General features: G+C 49.8%; 1 protein-coding gene across 7 annotated transcripts in view; it reads right to left on the bottom strand.

Moving 5' to 3' along the window:
* The window catches only part of LOC129460672 (zinc finger protein 611), a 40,118-nt gene extending 13,794 nt beyond the window's left edge, over positions 1 to 26,324 (bottom strand). The window contains exons 1-5 of one of the 7 annotated variants that reach the window (XM_063615591.1): positions 26,256 to 26,311; positions 24,746 to 24,832; positions 19,727 to 19,828; positions 7,332 to 7,412; positions 5,233 to 5,359 (exon numbers count right to left, since the gene is read on the bottom strand). In XM_063615591.1, the coding sequence (XP_063471661.1) occupies positions 5,233 to 5,359; positions 7,332 to 7,394 (190 nt within the window). In that variant the 5' untranslated portion in view covers positions 7,395 to 7,412; positions 19,727 to 19,828; positions 24,746 to 24,832; positions 26,256 to 26,311. Of the gene's footprint in view, positions 1 to 5,232; positions 5,360 to 7,331; positions 7,413 to 11,739; positions 11,921 to 16,365; positions 17,308 to 19,726; positions 19,829 to 24,745; positions 24,833 to 26,255 lie in introns of those variants that run through there. The other 6 variants (XM_063615595.1, XM_063615592.1, XM_063615596.1 and 3 more) reach the window with 6 other exon arrangements.
* Positions 26,325 to 27,545: the final 1,221 nt, after the last annotated feature.

The raw sequence follows: 27,545 nt of genomic DNA, 5'->3' as shown, positions 1-27,545 counted from the left end.
CCCGCCCGGGAAGAAGTGAGGAGCGCCTCTGCCCGGCCGCCCCGTCCGGGAAGAAGTGAGGAGCGCCTCTGCCCAGCCGCCCCATCCGGGAAGAAGTGAGGAGTGCCTCTGCCCGGCCGCCCCCGTCTGGGAAGAAGTGAGGAGAGCCTCTGCCCGGCCGCCCCGTCTGGGAAGTGAGGAGCGCCTCTGCCCGGCCGCCCCGTCCGGGAAGAAATGAGGAGCGCCTCTGCCCGGGCGCCCCATCCGGGAAGAAGTGAGGAGCGCCTCTGCCCGGCCACCCACCGTCTGGGAAGTGAGGAGCGCCTCTGCCCGGCCACCCACCGTCTGGGAAGTGAGGAGCGCCTCTGCCCGGCCGCCCCGTCTGGGAAGTGAGGAGCGCCTCTGCCTGGCCACCCATCGTCTGGGAAGTGAGGAGCGCCTCTGCCCGGCCGCCCATCGTCTGGGAAGTGAGGAGCGCCTCTGCCCGGCCACCCTGTCTGGGAAGTGAGGAGCGCCTCTGCCCGGCCGCCCCGTCTGGGAAGTGAGGAGCGCCTCTGCCCGGCCACCCATCGTCTGGGAAGTGAGGAGCGCCTCTGCCCGGCCTCCCATCGTCTGGGAGGTGAGGAGCGCCTCTGCCCGGCCGCCCCGTCCGGGAGGAAGTGAGGAGCGCCTCTGCCCAGCCGCCCCATCCGGGAAGAAGTGAGGAGCGCCTCTGCACAGCCACCCATCGTCTGGGAAGTGAGGAGCGCCTCTGCCCGGCCACCCACCGTCTGGGAAGTGAGGAGCGCCTCTGCCCGGCCGCCCCGTCCGGGAAGAAGTGAGGAGCGCCTCTGCCCGGCCGCCCCGTCCGGGAAGAAGTGAGCAGCGCCTCTGCCCGGCCGCCCCGTCGGGAAGAAGTGAGGAGCGCCTCTGCCCGGCCGCCCCGTCCAGGAAGAAGTGAGGAGCGCCTCTGCCCGGCCGCCCCGTCTGGGAGGTGAGGAGCGCCTCTGCCCGGCCACCCATCGTCTGGGAGGTGAGGAGCGCCTCTGTCCGGCCACCCATCGTCTGGAAAGTGAGGAGCGCCTCTGCCCGGCCACCCATCGTCTGGGAAGTGAGGAGCGCCTCTGCCCGGCCTCCCATCGTCTGGGAGGTGAGGAGCGCCTCTGCCCGGCCGCCCCGTCCGGGAGGAAGTGAGGAGCGCCTCTGCCCAGCCGCCCCATCCGGGAAGAAGTGAGGAGCGCCTCTGCACAGCCACCCATCGTCTGGGAAGTGAGGAGCGCCTCTGCCCGGCCACCCACCGTCTGGGAAGTGAGGAGCGCCTCTGGCCGGCCGCCCCGTCCGGGAAGAAGTGAGGAGCGCCTCTGCCCGGCCGCCCCGTCCGGGAAGAAGTGAGCAGCGCCTCTGCCCGGCTGCCCCGTCGGGAAGAAGTGAGGAGCGCCTCTGCCCGGCCGCCCCGTCCAGGAAGAAGTGAGGAGCGCCTCTGCCCGGCCGCCCCGTCTGGGAGGTGAGGAGCGCCTCTGCCCAGCCACCCATCGTCTGGGAGGTGAGGAGCGCCTCTGTCCGGCCACCCATCGTCTGAAAAGTGAGGAGCGCCTCTGCCCGGCTGCCCCATCTGGGAAGTGAGGAGTGCCTCTGCCCGGACACCCATCGTCTGGGAGGTGAGGAGCGCCTCTGCCCGGCCGCCCATCGTCTGGGAAGTGAGGAGCGCCTCTGCCCGGCCACCCATCGTCTGGGAAGTGGGGAGCGCCTCTGCCCGACCACCCATCGTCTGGGAAGTGTGGAGCGCCTCTGCCTGGCCACCTATCGTCTGGGAAGAAGTGAGGAGCGTCTCTACCTGGCCGCCCCGTCTGGGAAGTGAGGAGCCCCTCTGCCCGGCCGCCCCGTGTCTGGGTAGAAGTGAGGAGCTCCTCTGCCTGGCCGCTCCGTCTGGGAGGTCTACCACGGAGGCCAGAAGCAATGTGGGGGCTGGACGTGGTGGCTCACGCCTGTGGTCCCGGCACTCTGGGGAGCGAGGCGGGTTGATCACTTCGGGCTAGGAGTTCGAGACCAGTCTGGCCAACTTGGCAAAACATGAAGAATACAACAGACAAAAAAAAAAAAAAAAAAAAAAAAAAAAAAAAAAAGGCCGGGCACAGTGGCTCATCCCTGTAATCCCAACACTTCCGGAGGCTGAGGCAGGTACATCAGTTGAGGTCAGGAGTTCGAGACCAGCCTGGCCAACATGGTGAAACCCTATCTCTACTAAAAATACAAAATTAGCCAGGTGTGGTGGCACATGTCTGTAATCCCAGCTACTCGGAAGGCTGAGGCAGGAGAATCACTTGAATCCGGGAGGTGGAGGTTGCGGTGAACTGAGATTGTGCCATTGCACTTCAGCCTGGGAAACAGGAGCAAAACTCTTTCTCAAAAAAAAAAAAACAAACAAACAAAAAAAAAACAACCCTGGAGGCAACTTAACACTATTTCTCAAATAATGACAGCAGGCCCACAGTGTTCATGGACATGACCCCAGCTTGCACATACGGTAAGTGAGGGACAAGACTTGATCCTGGGCATGAAGGATCCCACGACATGTTCTTAGGCACAATAGTCAGCCCAGGCAGTACAGAAAATGACCAGACACAGAAAATACAAGGAGAACAGAAAGAAGTACATCAAGGGGGATACAAGGACTGAGCTGGGACACAAGGGCTGAGCTGCGCTGCTGACAGTGGTTCTAAAGCCCTCCCTCATGGATCATGAGCTGAGTCATCATGCCCTGCACACAACGATTTAGGCAGCCTCCTATAATTTTGTCCAGTGGATAAATAAGGTCTTGACTTACTCAGGGAGAGTGGTGTTGGAGGGGAGGGGCTTACAGGGAAATTGGGGTGTTCAGCATTGCAAACTCAATAGGCTGGAAAGAAAGAGTACTTGCATCCAGATCAATGTATCATGTGAGGCAAGGCCAGGAAAGGAAGGGCAAGGGTGGAGGGCAGGGAGTAACAGGCATGTAGGAGTGAACTTTGTGCATGCACATCTGTGGGAATATAATTCCACCAAGATAGATCAAATCTTGAGCTTAGAGGAAAGTGGAACTAATGTAGCAAATGGTAAAATATTGACCCAAGGTTAAATATGCAAATTACAATATGGGCAAGGGACAAGAATGAACGAGATACAAAAATGCAGAAGTATGGTGGCCTGAGGTGAAAGCAGTTTTACATCTCTTAAATTGAATGCCTCTGACTTCTAGTTTCAGGCATGTACTCAACAAAATCCCCCGTGCAGATTCCAGAAATGCATACACACACACACACACACACACACACACACACACACACACACAACTAAACTCTATGGAGAGTAGAGCAATGTAGGAGACCATGGGGGTGAACAAGGATCCCCTGGCTGAGTAGGTAGAGACGTGTTTGTGAAAACAGAGCCAGGCTGAGTGCAGTGGCTCACGTCTGTAATCCCAGCTCATTAGGAGGATGGATGGGTGGATCATGTTGTCAGGAGTTCAAGACCAGCCAGGCCAGCATGCACGGTGAAACATGGTCTCTACTAAAAAAAAAAACAAAACATTGGCCGGGCATGGTTGTGCACGTCTATAATTCTAGCTACTCAGGAGGCTGAGGTAGGAGATTGCTTGAACCCGGGAGGCAGAGGTTGCAGTGAGCTGAGATTGCACCACTGCACTCCAGCCTGGGTGACAGAGCAATACTCCATCTTAAAAAAAAAAAAAAAAGAAACTGTACCTTTAATAGACATACGGTTTTGCCACATTGTCTAGGCTGGTCTCGAACTCCTGACCTCAGGTGTTTCACCCACCCACTTCCAAAGTGCTGGGATTACTGGCATGTGCGACTTCACCCAGCTGACATTATTTATAATAGTAAAGAGAAGAAACCAACCCAGATGTCCATCGACAGATAAATATATGAACAAAATGTGGTACACACATACAGTGGAATGTTATTCAGACTTAAAAACAAACTCGGATGGGGCCAGGGGCTGTGGCTCATGCCTGTAATCCCAGCACTTTGGGAATCCAAGGCAACTGAATCATGACAGGCCAGGCTATCAAAACCAGCCTGGCCAATATGGCAAAACCTCTATCTGTAATAGAACTACCAAAAATTAGTTGGGTGTGGTGACACATGCCTGTAATCCCAGCCACTCAAGAGGCTGAGGCAAGAGAATCACTTGAACCCAAAAGGTGGAGGTTGCAGTGAGCCAAGATCATGCCACTGCACTCAAGCCTGGGCAACAGAGTGAGACTCTGACTCAAAACAAACAAACAAACAAAAAAAAAAACATAGAAATGAACAAGTTGAAAGCCACTGTGTCTTGTTAAAAATGAACAATGACGGCCGGGCGCGGTGGCTCACGCTTGTAATCCCAGCACTTTGGGAGGCCAAGGCGGGCGGATCACGAGGTCAGGAGATCCAGACCACGGTGAAACCCCGTCTCTACTAAAAATACAAAAAATTAGCCGGGCGTGGTGGCGGGCGCCTGTAGTCCCAGCTACTCGGAGAGGCTGAGGCAGGAGAATGGCGTGAACCCGGGAGGCGGAGGTTGCAGTGAGCCGAGATCGCGCCACTGCACTCCAGCCTGGGTGACACAGCGAGACTCCGTCTCAAAAAAAAAAAAAAGAACAATGACACACGTTGGTGTGAAAAATCTGAAATGAACAAGAGTTCAGTCAAGAGCCTCATACATATGGGGTTGTGAGCCCGAATGACGTCCTTGCTGGGAGGAATTGCAACACCTCTGACTGCTGCTTAGAGAAGATGATCATTAGTTTATGGGATGAACACTGTCACAGTGCCAGTGAGAGACGCTTCTGTGATGCTCCTTAAAAACCAGAATGAGCTGGGCATGGTGGCTCACACCTGTAATCCCAGCACTTTGGGAGGCTGAGGTGAGTGGATCACCTGAGGTCGGGAGTTAGAGATGAGCCTGACCAACATGGAGAAACCCCATGTTGTATTTTGTAAAAATACAAAATTAGCTGGGCGTGGTCTCGCATGCCTATAATAACAGCCACTCAGGAGGCTGAGGCAGGAGAATTGCTTGATCCTGAGGGGCGGAGGTTGTGGTGAGCCAAGATCATACCATTGCACTCCAGCCTGGGCAATAGGAGTGAAACTCCATCTCAAAAACAAAAAAACAAACAAACAAAAAACAAAACCCATGTATGGGGCAAAATCACAAAAGAGAATACAAAGCCAGGAAGAGCCAAGATAGACAAGAGCAGACTCCTCATGTCTGCAGGGACATTTTCCTCACCCACAGCCTCCAGGTTCCTGTAGTTCTCCAACATCACTTCCCTGTATAAAGCCCTCTGAGCAGGGTTCAGGCATTTCCACTCCGCCAATGAGAATTCTATAGCCACATCCCTGAAAGTCAAGCGTCCCTAAAATGAAACACACATTTCAACAAAACATTATGGAGTAGTGAGTTATCACCTTCACAGGAAATGAGAAATGAGAAAATAAGTATTTATTTGATCAAAGATTGTGTTCTGACAAAACCACATTAAGGTATTTTTGAATATTTTTTCCTTATAGTTGTTTTATTGTACTTTTCTTTGAAAGATTTTAAGATCCCATAAGTCACTATGGAAGTCTCGATTTTATGGGCAATATAAAAAGTATAAAAATAAAAAGGAAACACAGGGCCAGGCATGGCGGTTCATGCTTGTAATCCCAACACTTCAGGAGGCCAAGGCGGGCAGATTATTTGCAGTCAAGAGTTCGAGACCAGCCTAGCCAACATCGTGAAAATCTGTCTCTACTAAAAATATAAAAATTAGCCGGGCATGGTAGCAGGCACCTGTAATCCCAGTTACATAGGAGGCTGAGGCAGGAGAATCACTTGAACCAGGGAGATGGAGGCTGCAGTGAGCCAAGATCACACCAGTGCACTCCATCCTGGGCAACAGACTGACACTCCATCACAAAAAAAAAAGGGAAAAAGCAATGCTGGGCAGTGTCTCTCACCTGTAATCCCAGCACTTTGGGAGACCAAGGCAGGCAGATAATGTGGTCAAGAGGTCGAGACCATCCTGGCCAACATGGCAAAACCACGTCTCTACTAAAAATACAAAAATTACCTGGGTGTCATGGTGCGGGCCTATACTCCCAGATACTCAAGAGGCTGAGGCAGGAGGATCACTTGAACCAGGGAGATGGAGGCTGCAGTGAGCCAAGATCACACCAGTGCACTCCATCCTGGGCAACAGACTGACACTCCATCACAAAAAAAAAAGGGAAAAAGCAATGCTGGGCAGTGTCTCTCACCTGTAATCCCAGCACTTTGGGAGACCAAGGCAGGCAGATAATGTGGTCAAGAGGTCGAGACCATCCTGGCCAACATGGCAAAACCACGTCTCTACTAAAAATACAAAAATTACCTGGGTGTCATGGTGCGGGCCTATACTCCCAGATACTCAAGAGGCTGAGGCAGGAGGATCACTTGAATCCAGGAGGTGGAGGTTGCAGTGAGCCAAGATCGCGCCACTGCACTTTAGTCTGGCAACAGAGCAAGACTCCATCTCACAAAAAAAAAAAAAAGCAAACACCAGGTTTTCTCTACAGACATGTCAGATATTATGTTCCACATACCAGGTGATATTAAGTCTCTAGATGAGCTAAAATACAAGCGGTGTTTCAGAGAGGACAAAGTCCAATGGCTTTCAAAGAAAAGTCCAAATCTAAAAACTGTCATGATCAGTCAAGCACAATGGCTCACGCCTGTAATCCCAGCACTTAGGGAGGCTAAGGTGGGTGGATCACAAGGTCAGGAGTTTGAGACCAGCCTGGGAACATGCTGAAACCCCTTCTCTACTAAAAATACAAAAATTAGCTGGATGTGGTGGAAGGTTCCTTAATCCCCGATACTCAAGAGACTGAGGCTGGAGAATTGCTTGAAACCAGGAGGCAGAGGTTGCAGTGAGCTGGTATCATGCCGGATACAAAATGTCTCCCCTTATTAGTCTCCTTTTCTAGAATTTACCACATATCTGTGCAAACTAACATATGTATTTCATGTGTAGATTCTCTGAGCTGACATCCAGATGTGGCCTCTGAACAATCCAGGCTGCCCAGCAGCACTGACATCAACGGGCCCACACCCCATGTTTATCCATGTCTGGGTGTGAGCCCTTCCCAGGACCATGCCCAGTGAAGCCTCTTCCCAAGTTCATGTCACTGGGTCACAGGAGATGGAATCTCAGAGCAGCTGAGAGGAACTGAGGGCAGGCATGGGTGAGTGCAAGCGAACATGTCAGGCAAAATGCTTCAGACTCAGAAAAGACTGGCTACTACAATACCTGGCATTTCAGAAAGGAAAGAGACAGATTAATCCAGGGAGGAATATCACTTCACCTGAGGAAGAGTCATGCCTGGCTCCTTTCCTTTCCTCTTCTGAGCTGCTTCCTCACGTAACATGAGTCTTTAGAATCAATCCTGTATGTGAAAAAAAATAAGACTTCATGTTAGAAATGACTCACTCCCTTCCTGTGACAAAAACACACGAACAGGGGAAACTTCACTCTGTAGAAAGAAGTCCCCCACTGCCCACTGCACCAGAGATCATGCAGAGATAGGAAAGTCCTACAGGAACACCTACAAGTGTATGTCTGACCCTGGTCTTCAGATCTCACTCCCCTCCTAGAAAAGCCCCCACACAATAGGCAGCAGCGGGGAGCTGGGCTGGACTGATCTCCCCTTCAGGGCACAGACCCATCCCTGATCTAACCACATCCAGAGGACAGCCCCTCACCTCTCTGTGGATCACAGGCTGAGCTCAGCCCTCAGAAATGGAGGACACAGAGCTTCGATGCTCAATGCTGCACACAGATGACAAGCACCTGCGCCACTGCAGGTGTTACTGAGGGTGGGTTCCATCCCATCAGAATAAGAATCCCTGCTAAAGCAGCACAAGAGCTCTATTTGCAAAATGCCTCTAGACTCTAATGTGAAGCCAGGGTTGAGCTCCACTCAGAGGGGGCGAGTCCAGCACAGCCCCATGTTCTGGCTCTGCCCTCCCCTTGGGGCCTTGTTCTCACCAGGATCCAGACAGTGGATGGCAAAGGCACAAAAATAATCACACAGAACAGTCAATGTGGAGAAGGGGTGGGGTGAAGGTTGGGCTATGTGTAAGGAAAATAAATCTTGGGGCCCCAAATCACTCACTAAGCAAAAGGGAAAAGTCAAGCTGGGAACTGCTTAGGGAACCAGACTCCCCTTCTATTTAAAGTCACCCCTCTGCTCCCTGACATAGATGCATATCTGAGTGCCTCCTTCAAAAGACTAATCAGAGGCCGGGCACAGTGGCTCATGCTTGTAATCCCAGCACTTTGGGAGGCCGAGGCGAGTGGATCACGAGGTCAGGAGATCGAGACCACGGTGAAACCCCGTCTCTACTAAAAATACAAAAAAATTAGCCGGGCGTGGTGGCGGGTGCCTGTAGTCCCAGCTACTTGGGAGGCTGAGGCAGGAGAATGGCGTGAACCCGGGAGGCAGAGCTTGCAGTGAGCCGAGATTACACCACTGCACTCCAGCCTGGGCGACAAAGCGAGACTCCGTCTCAAAAAAACAACAAAAAAAAGACTAATCAGAAACTCAAAAGAAAGACCCAGCACAGTGGCTCAGGACTGTAATCCCAGCACTGTGGGAGGCCAAGGCAGGCAGACCACTTAGGGCGAAGAGGTAGAGACTAGCCCGGCCAACATGGTGAAATCACATCTCTACTAAAAATGCAAAACTGATCAGGGCATCCTACTGGGGAAGCTGAGGCAGGAGAATCACTTGAACCCAGGAGGCAGAGGTTCCAGTGAGCTGAGATCGTGCCACTGCACTCCAGCCTGGATGAAAAAACGAGACCTCATCTCAAAAAAAAAAAAAAAAAGGAAACTCAAAAGATTGCAACCATTTGTGCCTCAGTTCTCTGTGAACTAAAAGCCCTTTCCCTGCTTCAAGTCTTCCTGGCTTTGTTTAAAGTTGTCCCAACTTCCCAGACCAAACCAATGTACTTCTTACATATATTGATTGATGTCTCATGTCTCCATAAAATGTATAAAATTAAGCTCTGCCCCGACCACCTTGGGCAAAATAAACTTTCTAAATTAACTGAGATCTCTGTAAGATTTTCTGGTTTCACAGCTGCAATGTCAAATGGGGGCTGTGGGAAATCACAAAGGAGACCCAGAGAAGATGATATCAGAACACGGACCTAGGAAAGAAAGGCTGCTTGTCACTTGCAGCTGAGGGGCAGAGTCCTAGGCAGAGGGACAGCTCAAGTGAAGGCCCTGAGTCAGGAGCAACCTCAGCCCCAGGAAGAGGAAAGTGACCCGTGTGGCTGGAGCAGTGGAAGAGAGGAGGGCACAGGTAGTAGATGAGGAGAAAAATGTTCAAAGTATACACAATTGCGCACGCATAGCAACAGGTGTTTAAAACACTGAAAAAGAGGCAGCTGTAGAAATGAGATCTGAGCAAATGCTTTTCTCATGAACACATGGGCTCTGCTAAACCAAGGTTCAAAGTCAATCCAGCCCATCCTTCAACATCTGCAGAGAATATTATGGACCAGAGAGACTTGAGGGGGACACTGACTTAGAAGCTCACAGATCACCATTTTTTCAGATGATATGAGGAAAGAAAATGGAATAGGCTACTTCAACTAAATTTTCATGTTAGGTTAAAGAAAAAAGGTCCTTGATATCATTATCAAGTACACACTGAAACAACCTAAAATTACATATCACGTAGTAGAAAATGTTTTTGATGTATGATAAAGACTAGAAAGCACACAGACCTCAATGTAAACTGAACACAATTTCATAGAGAAACAATTTTAAAATGTTAAAAAACATAGGCCGGGCGCAGTGGCTCACGCTTGTAATCCCAGCACTTTGGGAGGCCGAGGCAGGCGGATCACGAGGTCAGGAGATCGAGACCACGGTGAAACCCCGTCTCTAGTAAAAATACAAAAAATTAGCTGGGCGTGGTGGCGGGCGCCTGTAGTCCCAGCTACTCGGAGAGGCTGAGGCAGGAGAATGGCGTGAACCCGGGAGGCGGAGCTTGCAGTGAGCCGAGATCGCGCCACTGCACTCCAGCCTGGGCGACAGAGCGAGACTCCGTCTCAAAAAAAAAAAAAAAAAAATATATATATATATAGATAGATCTAATGAAATCTTGGGTCAAAGGAGAAATATTTGGAAATATATCATACTTTGAAAACAATGAGGCCAGGCATGGTGAATCCCAGCACTTTGGGAGGCCAGGGCACGATCACAAGGTTAGGAGTTCAAGACCAGCCTGGCCAACATGGAGAAACCATGTCTTTACCAAAAATACAAAAATTAGCAGGAAATAGTGGTGCACACCTGTCACCCATGCTACTCTGGAGACTGAGGCAGGAGAATCCCTTAACCCCAGGAGATGAAGGTTGCAGTGAGACGAGATCATGCCACTGCACACCAGCCTGGGTGACAAAGAGAGTCTCAATAAATAAAAATATATATCTAAACATTAGCCAGGCCTGGTGGGGTGTGCCTGTGGTCCCAGGGACTCCGGAGGCTGAGGTGGGAAAATCACTTGAGCCCAGGAGGTTGCCACTGCACTGAGCTGTGATCCTGCCACTGCACTCCAGCCTGGACAACAGTAAGAATGTCTCAAAAAAACAAAAATTAAAGGCTGGGCAGCCGCTCATGCCTGTAATCCCAGCACCTTGGGAGGCTGAGGCTGGAGGATTGCCTGAGGTCAGGAGTTCAAGACCAGCCTGACCAAGATGGAGAAGCCCCATCTCTACTAAAAATACAAAATTAGCTGGCCACGGTGGTGCGTGCCTGTAATCATAGCTACTCAGGAGGCTGAGGCAGGAGAATCACTTGAACCCCAGAGGCAAACTTTGCAGTGAACAAAGATCATGCCATTGCACTTCTGCCTGGGCAACAAGAGCAAAACTCAGTCAAAAAACAAACAAACAAACAAACAAACAAAATCAACAACAAAAATAAGTAAATTAAAAGTAAACATAAAAAGTGAAAAACAACTAATGAGGCAAAGCGTGGTGGCTCACATCTGTAATCCCAGCACTTTGGGAGGCCAAGGCAGGTGGATCACGAGGTCATGAGTTCAAGACCAGTCTGGCCAAGATGGTGAAACCCTGTCTACTAAAAATACAAAAATCAGATAAGTGTGGCGGCGGGCACCTGTAATCTCAGCTGCTCGGGAGGCTGAGGCAGAACACTGCTTGAACCCGGGAGGCGGAGGTTGCAGTGAGTCAAGATCACTCCACTGCACTCTAGCCTGCATGACAGAGAAAGACTCCATCTCAAAAATAAAAAAATAAAATAAAAACACACACAAAAAACCAACCAAACAAATGAAGAGGAACTAGAAAAAAGGAAACCAATTACAAAAAGAGAACAAAAGCACTTTTTTTTTTTTTTGAGACAGAGTCTCGCTCTGTCACCCAGGCTGGAGTGCAGTGGCGCGATCTCGGCTCACTGCAAGCTCCGCCTCCCGGGTTCACGCCATTCTCCTGCCTCAGCCTCTCCGAGTAGCTGGGACTACAGGCGTCCGCCACCACGCCTGGCTAATTTTTTGTATTTTTAGTAGAGACAGGGTTTCACCGTGGTCTCGATCTCCTGACCTCATGATCCGCCCGCCTCGGCCACCCAAAGTGCTGGGATTACAAGCATGAGCCACCGCGCCCGGCTGAACAAAAGCACTTTTAATATTCCTTTTATCATGTTCCATGTAGTAACAGAGACTCATCACTTCTTACCCTACTTCACTCCCCCACTCGCCATGCCAGCCATGAAAATGGAAGAGGGTGATCCACAGCTAATGAGTCAAGTCACTGTCCTCTGGCTGAAGAGGGGTTACAGAGGGGAGCTAGCCTCTGACGCCATAATTGTAAAATGCATCACACTTAGACACAGGAGTTTGGCAACTCTCATTCTCGTCTGTAAAATTTAGACAAATTTTAAATTTGTTACCTTATAAACAGAGAAAGCAACATGTCATCACTTCATCATCACATCCAATCAACTCACTGCTCATCTGCACCCAGGGTCTCCCTTCATCTTCATTACTGCTTCCCTCCATCATTCTATACGTAGCTCTTTCTCACCTTCTCTCTCCATCTGTTTCTTTTCTGCATTTCCCCCTGGACTTCTGCTCATTTTATGCCCCTCTCCTGTTTTGCTTCATTCTTTTTTGTTTTTTTGTTTTTTTTTTTTTGAGACGGAGTTTCACTCTTGTTGCCCACGCTGAAGTGCAATGGTGCAATCTCAGCTCACCACAACCTCTGCCCCCTGGGTTCAAGTGATTCTCCTGCCTCGGCCTCCTAATCCAAAATTAGCAGGGCATGGTGGCACATGCCTGTAATCCCAGGTACTCCGGGGGAGTATCGCAGGAGTATCGCTTCAACCCTAAAGGCAGAAATAGTCATTAGCCAAGATCCTGCCATTGCACTCCAGCCTGGGCAACAAGAGCGAAACTCCACCTCAAAATAATAGTAAAAATTAGTATGTAGGCCAGGTGCGGTGGCTCATCCCTATAATCCCAGTACTTTGCAAGGCCAAGACAGGAGGAACCTTTGAGCCCAGGATTTTGAGTCCATCCTGGGCAACATACTGAAACTGTTTCTACAAAAAAAAAATTTTAAAATAAATAAATACATAACTAGCGGGGCTTGGTGTCTCACACCTGTGGCCTCAGCTACTCGGGAGACTGAGGGAGGAGGATGGCCTGAGCCTAGGAGGTCGAGGCTGCAGTTAGAGTAGATAACACTATTGTAATCCAGCCTGGGTGATAGAGCCAGACCCTGTCTCAAAATATTAATCAATTAATTAATTGAAAGTATTATGTAATAACAGAAAGTTGTTTTTTTCTTTTTCCCCACATCACTGCCCTACTTCCTACCACATCCTGGGAAAAGGGAAGAGACTGACTCAGAACTGAATAAGTCGCTGCCCTCGGGCTGAATAGGGATTCCAAGTGGAAGCTAACCTCTGATACCAAGATTTATAGAATGTACATGACTCCACAGATAGGAATTTTAAAATTCTCAATCTCATCTGTATAATTTAAACAAGTTATTAGATTATATACACAGAAGTCAACATGTCACAACTAATCATATCCAATGAACTCACACACTCATCTGTACCCAAAGTCCCCCACCCTTTTTTCTTTTGAGACAGGGTCTTGCTCTTTTGACCAGGCTGGAGTACAGTGGCATGATCTCTGCTCACGGCAGCCTGGAGCTCCTGGGCTCAAGTGATCCTCCAGCCTCCGCCTACAGAGTAGCTGAAATTACAGGTGCACACTATCATGCCTGGTTTTTTTTTTTTTTTTTTTTTTTTTTGACAGAGATGGGGGCAATGACTATTTTGCCCAGGCTGGTCTTGAACTCTTGGACTCAAGCAATCCCTCTGACCCAGTCTCCTAAAGTGCTGGGATTACAGGCGTGAGCCACTGTGCCCAGCCCCTCTGTCTTCATTACTGCGCTTCCCTCCCTAATTCTGTACATATCTCTCATTCTCCCCTTCTCTCTCTAGCTCTTGTTTTCTTTTCTTTTTCCCTGGGATTGTGCTCCTCATTTTGTACCCCTCTCCTCTCCTGCTATTTATCCCCTTCTTCCCTCTATTGCTTCTCTTCCACCTCTTCTGCTCCATCCTCACAACTTATTTAACCTCTTTTTTTTTTTTTGAGATGGAGTTTCCGCCTTGTTGCCCAGGCTGGAGTGCAATGGTGCGATCTCGGCTCACTGCAACCTCCACCTCCCATGTTCAAGCGATTCTCCTTCCTCAGACTTCCTAGTAGCTGGCATTACAGGCATGTGCAACCATGCCTGGCTAATTTTGTATTTTTAGTAGAGACGGGGCTTCTCCATGTTGGTCAGGATGGTCTCAAACTCTGGACCTCAGGTGATCCACCCACCTCAGCCTCCCAAAGTGCTGGGATTACAGGCATGAGCCACAGCGTCTGGTCCTTATTGAAGGGGGCCAGCCCCTCCACACCTGTGAGTATTGCTTATCAGGTGGGATGAGAGACTGAGAAAAGAAATAAGATACAGAGACAAAGTATAGAGAAAGAACAGTGGGCCCAGGGGACCGGCGCTCAGCATACGGAGGATCCATACCGGGACTGGTCTCTGAGTTCCCTCAGTATTTATTGATCACTTTCTCTACCATCTCAGTGAGGGGGATGTGGCAGGACTATAAGGTGATGGTGGGGAGAGGGTCAGCAGGAAAACATGTGAGCAAAGCTCTCTGTGTCATAAATAAGTTTAAGGAAAGATGCTGTGCCTCAATGTGCATGTAGGTAAATTTATGTTTGACTTTACACAAACATCTCAGTGCAGTAAACAGCAGTATTGCCACCAGCATGTCTCGCCTCCAGCCATAAGGCAGTTTTCTCCTATCTCCGTAAATAGAATGTACGATCGGGTTTTACACCGAGACATTCCATTCCCAGGGATGAGCAGGAGACAGATGCCTTCCTCTTATCTCAACTGCAAAGAGGGCTATCTCTTTCACTAATTGTCCTCAGCACAGACCCTTTACGGGTGTCTGGCTGGGGGACGGTCAGGTATTTGCCCTCCCAGGAGGCCATATCTCAGGATGTATCAGTGGGGAGAAACCTTGGACAATACTCAGGCTTTCTTGGGCAGAGGACCCTGTGGCCTTCCGCAGTGTATTTTGTCCCTGGGTACTCGAGACTGGAGAATGGCGATGACTTTTACCAAGCATACTGCCTGCAAACACCTTTTTTTTTTTTTTTTTTGAGACGGAGTCTCGCTCTGTCACCCAGGCTGGAGTGCAGTGGCGCGATCTCGGCTCACTGCAAGCTCCGCCTCCCGGGTTCACGCCATTCTCCTGCCTCAGCCTCTCCGAGTAGCTGGGACTACAGGTGCCCGCCACCACGCCCGGCTAATTTTTTTGTATTTTTAGTAGAGACGGGGTTTCACCGTGGTCTGGATCTCCTAACCTCGTGATCCGCCCGCCTCGGCCTCCCAAAGTGCTGGGATTACAAGCATGAGCCACCGCGCCCGGCCTGCAAACACTTTTTAACAAAGCACATCCTGCCCAGCCCTAAACCCATTTAACCTTGGGTCAACACAGCATATATTTCTGCGAGCACAGGGTTGGGGCTAGGGTTACAGATTCACAGCATCTGAAGGCAGAAGAATTTCTCTTAGTACAGAACAAAATGGAGTCTCATGTCTACTTCTTCTACATAGATACAGCAACAGTCTGATCTCTCTTTCTTTTCCCCAAACGTTATTTAACCTCTTGTTGCTCTTCTCCCCAATCTTTCGGTCGTCCTCAATCTCTGTATATTACAGCCTCTTCTCTTATCTGTGTCTCCTCTGCTCTCCCTGTTAAATTCTCTCTTCCCTGTTACGCCCCTCAGTCCCCACTCTCTGGCACCCCAGATCCCCAGGTGTCCTCCCTGCTGTGGTTCTCCCTCTGTTCTCCCTCTTGCCACCAGCACCACTCTGCTCTGTCTGCCCTGGCTCCAAACCCCTCCTCCTCTCCCTCACTCTGATGAGCCTCCCTCTTTGCTGCCCCTCTCCCTACCTTGCTGTCCTTCATCTCTGTACATTTAGCTTTTCTCTATATTTCTCAAGTTACTTTTCTCCCCCTGCTTTCTTATCTTTTTTTTTTTTTTTCACTTTTGCTGTCTCTTGGCAAATCCCCTCACCATCCTCTACTTTGCCATGTGTTATGGGCCTTTCTCATTCTTCTTTTCTCTGTCTCTGGTTTTCTACTGCTCTCTCAGTCCCTCTCTCTGTCTCCTGATCCCTTTGGCCCACACAATCACAGGCGGGTTTGGAGTAAGACGCCTGCATCCCAGAGACGCGCATTTTCCAGGAGTTGGAGCTGGGTAGGCAAGAACACCCGGTGTCATAGGACAAGGCCCTGGGACCTCCCCAACGCTGGTTCAGGGGAAGCGGTGACTGCGGAGGGAAGACTTGGGGAGCAGCAGGGCCCGGCACGAGGACGGACGTGGTGGGAGACGGCGCCTTAAGACATGGGTGGCACCTGCAGGATCCCAGGACCAGGCAGAGGACGCAGGATCCCCAGGACTGGGGCCCTGGCGCTGCGCTCCAGGGGAGGCCGACGGTGGCTGGGGGGCGCCCAGGGCAGGAATCCACCACACGGGTGAGGACTTTAAAAAGTAAGGGGCGGAATGAGTCAGAACAAAGTTTTGAGCAGGAAAACTGTGCGATAGGAAGTGTATAAATTGCCCTATAGCAGAAAGACCGGGGACGGGACCGGCCTCCAAGCGACTTCAAACCCAAAAGGAAGCAACTTCTGGACTCTTACGCGGACGTCTCAATTTGCTCTGGGTGAAGGAAGACAGGCGAGAATTTCAGGTCTGTGGGGACCCCACGTACCAGGGACAGAAGAGCCAGGGACCTGGGAAGTGCAGACTTAATAGAAGGCAGAGCAAAACTCACGCGCCGCGGTAGGACCTTCTCTCCACGGGATCGGCTTCCGGGTTTGCCGCCAGGACAGAAGCCAGTCCCGGGCGGGGCCCGCGAGCAGGTTGGCGGGGGCCTGGGCGGGGCAGAGGCGGGGCGCGAGGCGGAGAGACCTTGTCCTTTAGAACCGGCAAAGGGCGGGGCCGGGACCGGACCTGTGCTTCTCTCAGTCTGGCACCCAGCGCCTCTGTTTTTCCGGCGTTTGGAGGTGAGAGCAGCCAGGAAGGCTGAGGCATGATACAAGAGCCCTGGAATTGTCTGGAACGGGAATGCAAACTAGAATGTGAAATGCAAAGCCCTGCCTGGGCGGAACATACGATTTCATGCTGACGGCCCACAGAAAAGAATAGAAATCCTCCCCCTTTCTATTCTCCATTCATTCAGGAGGGAGAGTCCACCCTGTGCTCAGCTTCAGAGACTTCCCTAGTGCCTTTGCTTGGGATATGGGACGGGGTGCTCAGGCCAGGGAGGAGTGAGGTCACCACCTGCTGCCTAAACACAGCAGGGATGCAGGCAAGGGGCGGAAGCCTGAGGTCCCAGCTACTCAGGAAGCAGCGGCGGCGGGAGAATCGCTGAACCTGGGGGTCCAGGCCAGCCTGGGCGACAAACTAACACCCCTTCCCGCAGGGATCCCTTCCTCTTCTCTCTCGCGCGCTCTTTTTCTTTTCTTTCCTTTTTATTTATTTTTATTTTTTGAGACGGAGCCTTGCTTTGTCGCCCAGGCTGGAGTGCAGTGGCATGATTTTGGCTCACTGCAAGCTGCACCTCCCGGGTTCAAGCCATTCTCCTGCCTGAGCCTTTCGAGTAACTGGGACTACAGGTGCCCGCCACGATGCCCGGGTAAATTTTTGTATTTTTAGTAGAGACCGGGTTTCACTGTGCTAGCCAGGATGGTCTCGATCTCCTGACCTCGTGATCCACCCACCTCAGCCTCGCAAAGTGCTGGGATTACAGGTGTGAGCCACCACTCAGCCTTTTTTTTTTTTTTTTAAATAAAATTTTTGATGGTGTGACATAGGGATCCAACATTATTCTTTTCCATGTGGATATCCAGTTAGTTGTCCCGCACATTTGTGAAAGAGATCAATTACTTTCTCTTTTTTTACTTTTCTTTCCTTTTATTTTTTGAGACAGAGTATTTCTCTGTGGCCCATGCTGGGGTGCAGTTGCGAGATCGTGGCTCACTGCAGCCTCTGCCTCCTGGGTTGAAGCTATTCTTCTGCCTCAGCCTTTCGAGTAGCTGGTATTACAAGCACACACGACCATGCCCAGCTAACTTTCCTATTTTTGGTAGAGACGGGGTTTCACTTTGTTGGCTACGCTGGTCTGGAGCTCCTGACTTCAAGTGATCTGCCTGCCTCGGCCTCTCAAAGTGCTGGAATTACACTCGTGAGTCACCGTGCCTGGCCCAGGAAATATTCTTTACTTCACTTTTTAAATGAGAAAATATAATTGAGAAACAAAGAGTCTTGCCCTAAATGAGAAATCATCTCCACGATGATAATAGAGAAAGAAAGAATAACTATTTTAGTAATAAGTAAGCTTTAGACCAGAATGTGATGGGAAATAAAGGCAAACAGCTAAGAGGTTGAAAAGAGAGAAAGAAACTTCACTGTTACTATACAACCCATTAAGTACATGTTTTCAAGATAAACACTAATCAGTCCTCAGGGAAGAGGACTTGACAAGCCCTTGGTCACACATAGTTCATCCTGGCTCTACTTGGTAATGGAGGTGACCATCTCTCTCAGCTACTAGCTTCATCCCGAGGGAGGGGGAGAAACCCTAACACTAACCCTAACACAAAAATTAGCTGGGCGTGGTGGCAGGTGCCTATAATTTTTCTGTATTTTTAGTAGAGACAGGGTTTCACCAAGCTGGCCAGGCTGGTTTCGAACTCCTGACCTCAAGTGATCCGCCCACCTCAGCATATCAATGTATGGGGATTACAGGCTTGAGTCACCAGGGTCAGCCAGGAAAACTCTTAGAAGTTGCACCTGCATTCCACTAGACTCTAGTTTCATCACCGCATTCCTCTCAAGGCTCAGATTTACAGGTCCATAGCTTTAAGTTGGAATCATTTGATGTTTGAATTATTTAATTTCCTACTGAGACACGAGTACTATCTATCTTGTTGTGTGCCTTTTTTTTTTTTGAGATGGAGTTTCGCTTTATTGCCCAGGCTGCAGTGCAGTGGCGCAATCCCAGCTCACTGCAACCTCTGCCTCCCAGATTCAAGCAATTCTGCCTCAGCCTCCTGAGTAGCTGGGACTATAAGCATGTGCCACCACACCCAGCTAATTTTTTTGAATTTTTAGTAGAGACAGGTTTTCACCATGTTGGTCAGGCAGTCTCGAACTCCTGACCTAGGGATCGGCCAGCCTTGGCCTCCCAAAGTGGTGGGATTACAGGCGTGAGCCACCGCACCCGGCCATTGTTTGCCGGTCAAAGTGAGCTCCCAAGTTCTTCAGAAATACATCCCTGGGCCAGGCGCGGTGGGTCATGCCTGTAATCCCAGGACTCTGGACGGCTGAGGCTGGAGGATCATCTGAAATCAGAAGTTCAAGACCAGCCTGGCCAACATGGTGAAACTCCATCTCTACAAAACTATAAAAATCAGCCAGGCATTATGGCGGGTGCCTGTAGTCCCAGCTACTTGGGAGGCTGAGGCAGAAGAATCACATGTACCCGGGAGACAGAAATTGCAGTGAGCTGAGATCGCACCATTTAACTCCAGCCTGGGCAACAAGAGTGAAACTCCATCTCCGAGAAAGAAAAGAAAAGAAAATAGAAAGAAAGAATACTACCTCAGAAGACAGAAAATGCATTTGCAAATTTTCTAAATAAATCTCCTAGGCCGGGCGCGGTGGCTCACGCTTGTAATCCCAGCACTTTGGGAGGCCGAGGCGGGCGGATCACGAGGTCAGGAGATCGAGACCATGGTGAAACCCCGTCTCTACTAAAAATACAAAAAATTAGCCGGGCGTGGTGGCGGGCGCCTGTAGTCCCAGCTACTCGGAGAGGCTGAGTCAGGAGAATGGCGTGAACCCAGGAGGCGGAGCTTGCAGTGAGCCGAGATTGCGCCACTGCACTCCAGCCTGGGTGACAGAGCAAGACTCCATCTCAAAAAAAAAAAAAAAAAAAAAAAAAAAAAAAAAAAAAAAATCTCCTAAGAAAAGAGACGAAAGGAAAGAAAATCTCTCTATTTTCAAAGGAGGAATTATACCTCTCATTTATTTCCTTTTCTGTTTGAGATAGGGTCGAGCTCACTCACCCAGGCTAGAGTGTGGTGGCAAAAACAGGGCTCACTGCAGCCTTCAACTCCCTGGCTCAAGTGATCCTCCCACCTTTTTCATCAAGGATTTGGAAGAGATGTCTACAAAATATAAACACAATACGTTTCCCATTAAGTCCAGATGGTAAATCATACTGAAATGTGTAAATATGACACAAAAAACAATGCTTACTTTAAACTTCCCAAATATAATCTTCAAAGTTTAGGAACATAAAAGGAGTAAGATTCTTTAATAAGTGAAGGGCTATTACATGTACTTCAAATCATTTCTATGGAAGCCTATTTCCAATATCATGACAAAACACTGACAGGGCACAAACATGTGTAAGCCTAAAGTCAGGACTGTTTTTCCACTGTGACCCTAAAGTGCATCAGTTTGCAAAAAACATATCACTGTCACATTAATGAAAATATATATTCTTCATATTTACAGAATATCAACTGTATACAAATAAATGCTAAAGGGCCACAAAATATACTATATTGGTAAATAATCCACAAGCTCATGTAAGGGTAACCAAAATCAATGGAAATGCTGTATTGTCAAATAATCATAGCACTGAGAAGACAAGAAAAGATTACAAAAATTAGCCAGGCATGGTGGCTTGCGCCTGCAGTCCCAGCTACTCAGGAGGCTGAGGCACAAGAATTGCTTGATCCTGGGAGGGAAAGGTTGCAGTGAGCCAAGATTGCACCACTGCATTCCAGCCTGGGTGACAGAGTGAGACTCCATCTCAAAAAAAAAGAAAAGAAAGAAAAAGAAAACAATGTTAATACAATATTTTTCTGAATACCTGTCATAAAATTACCTACAACCACGCAGAACAGGCACTTATTGAAATTAACAAGTGCAGTGTGTCAGTTATATTGTATATCACATACCGAAAAGCCATATGTGAAATCTTAAATATTAGTCAGTAAACTATTGTAACCCATGATAAAACCAGCAAGCAAGGCCGGGCGCGGTGGCTCAAGCCTGTAATCCCAGCACTTTGGGAGGCCGAGGCGGGCGGATCACGAGGTCAGGAGATCGAGACCATGCTGGCTAACACGGTGAAACCCCGTCTCTACTAAAAATACAAAAAATTAGCCGGGTGTGTTGGCGGGCGCCTGTAGTCCCAGCTACTTGGAAGGCTGAGGCAGGAGAACGGCGTGAACCCGGGAGGCGGAGCTTGCAGTGAGCTGAGATCGCGCCACTGCACTCCAGCCTGGGGGATAGAGCGAGACTCCGTCTCAAAAAAAAAAAAAAAAAAACCAGCAAGCAAATAAGTACATTTATACAGCCTGCAGAATTCTAAACAATTTCCTCTTAAGAAAAAAGCCACAACTTTTGCTTACCACCAGCACACACTATAAGAACTGAAATACATGTTAAGATCACTACCTTCTGATGTATGAGTTCAAGTAAATACACAGCATTAAAAGGAGTAAGAATTGACTAACAGTGTCAGAGGGTACAATTATGATGTCACAGGTACAGTTACGTAACACCAGGCAATACAGCAATTTTATATATATATGCATTGCCATTAGTTATCTACTTAACTGTGCATAAAATATAAAATATAGAAAGTGTACTGGGAAAATGTATAAACTGAGATCACAGAAAACATTGTATAAAACAAATTGCACAATAAAAACATAAAAAACACGATGTAGGCCGGCTGTGGTGGCTCAAGCCTGTAATCCCAGCACTTTGGGAGGCCTAGGCGGGTGGATCATGAGGTCAGGAGATCGAGACCATCCTGGCTAAAATGGTGAAACCCCATCCCTACTAAAAATACAAATATTAGCCAGGCATAGTGGCGGGTGCCTGTAGTCCCAGCTATTCAGGAGGCTGAGGCAGGAGAATGGTGTGAACCCGGGAGGTGGAGCTTGCAGTGAGCCGAGATTGCACCACTGCACTCCAGCCTGGGCAACAGAGCCAGACTCTGTCTCAAAAAAAAAAAAAAAGCATCGGCCGGGCACGGTGGCTCACGCCTGTAATCCCAGCACTTTGGGAGGCCGAGGCGGGCGGGTCACGAGGTCAGGAGATCGAGACCATCCTGGCTAACACAGTGAAACCCCGTCTCTACTAAAAATACAAAAAATTAGCTGGGCGAGGTGGCGGGCGCCTGTAGTCCCAGCTACTCGGGAGGCTGAGGCAGGAGAATGGTGTGAACCCCGGGGGGCGGAGCCTGCAGTGAGCTGCGATCGCGCCATTGCACTCCAGCCTGGGCGACAGAGAGACTCTGTCCCAAAAAAAAAAAAAAAAAAGCATGATGTAGGCTCCCTGGTCTGAAAGATTATATTGGCCAAAAGCAATGTTCAGAGTTGTGTCCAACAGGATGTTCCTGCAGATGGGGCCTTTGAGAGAATTTGGTCATGGGTGTTGACTACACGTGAATAGGTCTAGTGCTTTTATTTTTATTATTTATTGATTTATTTGTTTACTTTTTGAGACGGAGTTTCCCTCTTGTTGCCCAGGCTGGAGTGCAATGCACGATCTTGGCTCACAGCAATTTTGCCTCCTGGGTTCAAGCAATTCTCCTGCCTCAGCCTCCCGAGTAGCTGGGATTACAGGCATGCGCCACCACACCCGGCTAATTTTGTATTTTTAGTAGAGACGGGGTTTCTCTATTTTGGTCAGTCTGGTCTCGAACCGCCTACCTCAGGTGATTCACCCGCATCAGCCTTCCAAAGTGCTGGGATTACAAGTTTGAGCCACCGCGCACAGCCAGGACTACTGCTTTTATAAAGAGAGACATTAAAGAGCTGATTGTTATTGCTTTTTGTTTGTTTGTTTTTTGAGACCAAGCCACGCTCTATCACTCAGGCTGGAGTGTAGTGGCATGATTCTCCTGTCTAAAGAGATTCTCCTGCCTCAGCCTCCCGAGTAGATGGGACGACAGATGCATGCCACCACCCTTGGCTATTTTTTTGGGGGGGTGGGGGAGATGGAGTCTCACTCTGTCACACAGGCTGGAGTGCCATGGTGCAATCGTGGCTCACTGCAACCTCTGCCTCCCAGCCAGGTCCAAATAATTTCCCTGCCTCAGCCTCTGGAGTAGCTGAAATTAGAGGCATGTGCTACCATGCTCAGCTAATTTTTGTATTTTTGGTAGATACAGGGTTTCATCATGTAGGCCAGGCTGGTCTCAAACTCCTGACCTTAAGTGATTTGCTCCCAAAGTGCTAGGATTACAGGCATGAGCCACCATGCCCGGCTTTGATGTTCCTTTCTTTTTCTTTGTTGTTTTTTTTTTTAGACGGACTCTAGCTCTGTTGCCCAGGCTGGTGTGCAGTGGCGCAATCTCGGCTCACTGCAACCTCTACCTCCCGGGTTCAAACAAACTTCTGCCTCCCAAGTAGATGGGATTACAGGCGTCTGCCATCGTGACCGGCTAATTTTTGTATTTTTATTTAGCAGAGATGGGGTTTCACTCTGTTGGCCAGGCTGGTCTTGAACTCCTGGCCTCGTGATCCACCCACCTCAGCCTCCCAAAATGCTAGGATTACAGGCTTGAGCCACCGTGCCCTGATGTCCCTTTTAAAAACTACCATGGGCTAGGCGTGGTGGCTTACGCCTATAATCCCAGCACTTTGGGAGGCCAAGGCAGGTGGATCACCTCAGGTCGGGAGTTAGAGACCAGCCTGGACCAACATGAAGAAACCCTGTCTCTACTAAAAACACAAAATTAGCCTAGCGTGGTTGTGCACACCTGTAATCCCAGCTATTCGGGAGGCTGAGGCAGTAGAATCGCTTGATGCCAGGAAGCCAAGGTTGTGGTGAGCTGAGATCATGCCATTGCACTCCAGCCTTGGCAACAAGAGCAAAACACCCTCTCAAAAAAAGAAAAAAAAGTGGCCGGGCCGGTGGCTCATGCCTGTAATCGCAGCACTTTGGGAGGCTGAGGCGGGTGGATCACGAGGTCAGGAGATCGAGACCTGGCTAACACAGTGAAACCCTGTCTCTACTAAAAATACAAAAAAATTAGCTGGTAGTGGTGACAGGAGCCTGTACTCCCAGCTACTCTGGAGGCTGAGGTAGGAGAATGGCGTGAACCCAGGAAGTGGAGCTTGCAGTGAGCTGAGATCGCGCCACTGCACTCCAGCCTGAGACACAGAGCAAGACTCCATCTCAAAAAAAAAAAAAAAAAAACAGAATAACTCCAAGTATTGAGGGCTATGTAGGCCAGACGCGGTGGTTCCTCCCTGTAATCCCACCCGTAATCCCAGTAATTTGGCAGGCCAAGGCAGGAGGATCCTTTGAGCCCAGGATTTTGAGACCAGCCTAGGAAACATAGTGAAACCTCGTTTCTACAAAAAAAAAAAAAAAAAAAAAAATACAAAAACTAGCCGAGCTTGGTGGCTTATGCCTCTGGTCCCAGCTACTCAGAAGACTGAGGTAGGAGGATGGCTTGAGCTTAAGAGGTCGAGGCTGCAGTTATAGGAGATCACGCCACTGCACACCAGCCTAGGTGATAGAGGCAGACCCTGTCTCGAAATATTAATTAATTAAATGTATTATGTAATAACAGACAGTGACCATTTTCCCACTTCACTGACCCACATCCTACCCCATCCTAGGAAAAGGGGAGACAGTGATTCACAACTAAATACGTCACTTCCCTCTGGCAAATAGGGATTCCAAGTGGAACATAACCTCTGATGCCAAGATTTATAGAATGTACATGTCTTATAGACACCAATTTTAAAATTCTCAATCTCATCTGTATAATTTAAACAAGTTTTTAGTTATTAGATTATATATACAGAACTCAACATGTCACAACTAATTATAACCAGTGAACTCACCCACTCATCTGAACCCAAAGTCTCTCGCCACTTTTTTTTGTTTGGAGACAAGGTCTTGCTCTGATGACCAGGCTGCAGTGTAGTCGCATGATCTCAGCTCACTGCAGCCTGGACCTCCTGGGCTCACGTCATCCTCCCATAAAAACCTCCAGAGCAGCTGGGAGTACAGGTGCACACCATTATGCCTGGTTATTTACTTACTTTTTTTTGGCAGAGATGGGAGTCTCACTATGATGCCCAAGCTGGTCTCGAACTCCTGGACTCAAGCAATCCCCTTGCCTCAGTCTCCTAAAGTGTGGAGATTGCAGGTGTGAGCCACTGTGTCCAGACCCTCTTTCTTCATTACTGCGCTTCCCTCCCTAATTCTGTACATCTCTCTCATTCTCCCCTTCTCTCTCTAGCTCTTGTTTTCTTTTCTTTTTCCCTGGGATTCTGCTCTTCATTTTCTACCCCTCTCCTCTTCTGCTGTTTATCCCCTTCTTCCCTCTATTCCTTCTCTTCCGCCTCTTCTGCTCCATCCTCACAACTTATTTAACCTCTTATTGCTCCTTCTCCCCAATCTTTCAATCGTCCTCAATCTCCACCTATTTCTGCCTCTTCTCCCATCTCTGCGCCTCCTCTGCTCTCCCTGTTAAATTCCCTCTTCCCCGATATATTCCCCTATCCCCACTCTGTGGCACCCCAGATCCCCAGGTGTCCTCCCTGCTGTGGTTCTCCCTCTGTTCTCCTTGCCACCAGCACCACTCTGCTCTGTCTGCCCTGGCTCCAAATCCCTCCCTCTCTCCCTCACTCTGATGAGCCTCCCTCTTTGCTGCCACTCCCCCTACCTTGCCGTCCTTCATCTCTGTACATCTAGCTTTTCTCTACATTTCTCCAGTTGCTTTTCATCTCCTGCTTTCTTAGGTGTTTTTTTTTTTTTCACTTCTGCCATCTCTTGGCATATCCCTCACCAATCCTCTATTTTTCCATTTGTTATGGGCCTTTCTTATTCTTCTTTTCTCTGCCTCAGGTTTCCTACTGCTCTGTCTGTCTCCTGATACCTTTGGCCCACACAATCGCAGGAGGGTTTGGAGTTAAGAAGTCTGCATCCCCGAGGAGTGCATTTTCCAGGGGCTGAAGCTCCGCAGGCAAGAAGACCCCGTGCCACAGGACAGACCCCTGGGACCTCCCCAGTGCGGGTTCAATGAAAGCCGTGACTGCGGAGGGGAGACCTGGGGAGCAGCAGGCCCTGGCACGAGGAGGGAGGTGCTGGGCGCGGGGGCGGCGGCGCCTTAGGACAAGGATGGGGTCTGCAGGATCCCAAGACCTGGCAGAGGACTCGGCCTCCCCGGGACTGGGGCTGCGGCGTGGCACTCTCGGGGCCGAGGAGGGGGAGGCTGGGAGGCGCCCTGGGCAAGAATCCACCTCCCGGGTGAAGACTTTAAAAAGCGCGGGGCGGGAGGAGTCAGAACAAGGTTTTGAGCAGGAAAACTACGCAATAGAAAGTGTATACATTGACCTATAGCAGAAAGACCGGGGACGAGACCAGCCTCAGGACGACTTTACACCCAAAAGGAAGCGACCCTCCGGCTCTCACGGGGATGTCTCAATTTGCTCTGGGCGAATGAAGACTGGGGAGAATTTCCAGGTCTGTGGGGACCCCATGTCCCAGGGACAGAAGCCCTGGGGACCTGGTTAGCACAGACTTAATACAACACAGAGCAAAACTCACCGCGGCGATGTGACCTACACTCCACCCGATCCGCTTCCGGGTTTGCATTAATCTGCGCGCGCAGGAGCCAGGCTTGGGCGGGAAGTGGGAGGTAGGCGGGGCCCGGGCGAGGTAGGGGCGGGGCGCGAGGCGGAGAGACCTTGCCTTTTAGAACCGGCAGAGGGCGGGGCCGGGGCGGGATGTGCGCGTCTCTCAGTCTCGCTCCCGGCGTTTCTGTTTTCAGGTTCTGGAGGCGAGAGCGCCAGAAAGTCTGAGGCATGATACAAAAGCCCTGCTGAGAGAAGAGAGAGACCTTCTGACATTGTTTTATATTGTTTTATATTCAGTAAAAACAACAGGAAATAAAACCAAAGACAGGCAACCCGGCGCCAGGCCCGAAACCAGGCCTGGGCCCACCTGGTCTAAACCCAGTAGTTAAAAATCAACTTATGGGCCGGGTGCGGTGGCTCACGCTTGTAATCCCAGCACTTTGGGAGGCCGAGGCGTGTGGATCACGAGGTCAGGAGATCGAGACCACAGTGAAACCCCGTCTCTACTAAAAATACAAAAAAATTAGCCGGGCGTGGTGGCGGGCGCCTGTAGTCCCAGCTACTCGGAGAGGCTGAGGCAGGAGAATGGTGTGAACCCGGGAGGCGGAGCTTGCAGTGAGCTGAGATCGGGCCACTGCACTCCAGCCTGGGTGATAGAGCAAGACTCCGTCTCAAAAAAAAAAAAAAAAAAAAATATGATTTAGAAGCCGATGTTATGCATAGATTCCAGACACTGTATAGAAGAGCATTGTGAAACTCCCTGCCCTGTTCTGTTTCTCTCTGACCACAGGTGCATGCAGCCCCTGTCGCGTATCCCCTGCTTGCTCAAATCAGTCACGATCTTCTCATCTGAAATCTTTAGTGTTGTGAGCCCTTAAAAGGGACAGAAATTGTGCATTCGGGGAGTTCAGATTTTAAGGCAGTAGCTTGCCGATGATCCCAGCTGAATAAAGCCCTTCCTTCTACAACTCGGTGTCTGAGGGGTTTTGACTGCGGCTCGTCCTGCTACACTGTAATTGTCTGGAACGGGGATACAAATTAGAATGTGAAATGCAAAGCCCTGCCTGGACGGTGTGTACCATGTCATGCTGACGGCCCACAGAACAGAATAGATATCCTCTCCCTTTCTACTGTCCATTCACTCGGGAAGGAGACTCCACCCTGTGCTCAGCTTCAGAGACTTCCCTAAAGCCACCGCCTGGGATGCCGGATGGAATGCTCAGGCCAAGAAGGAGTGAGGTTACCACCTGCTGCTTAAAGA

This window comes from Symphalangus syndactylus, chromosome 13 (genome assembly GCF_028878055.3).
Source record: "Symphalangus syndactylus isolate Jambi chromosome 13, NHGRI_mSymSyn1-v2.1_pri, whole genome shotgun sequence".
In the NCBI taxonomy this organism is placed as follows: Eukaryota; Metazoa; Chordata; class Mammalia; order Primates; family Hylobatidae; genus Symphalangus; species Symphalangus syndactylus.
This window is presented reverse-complemented; position numbering and strand designations above follow the sequence as displayed.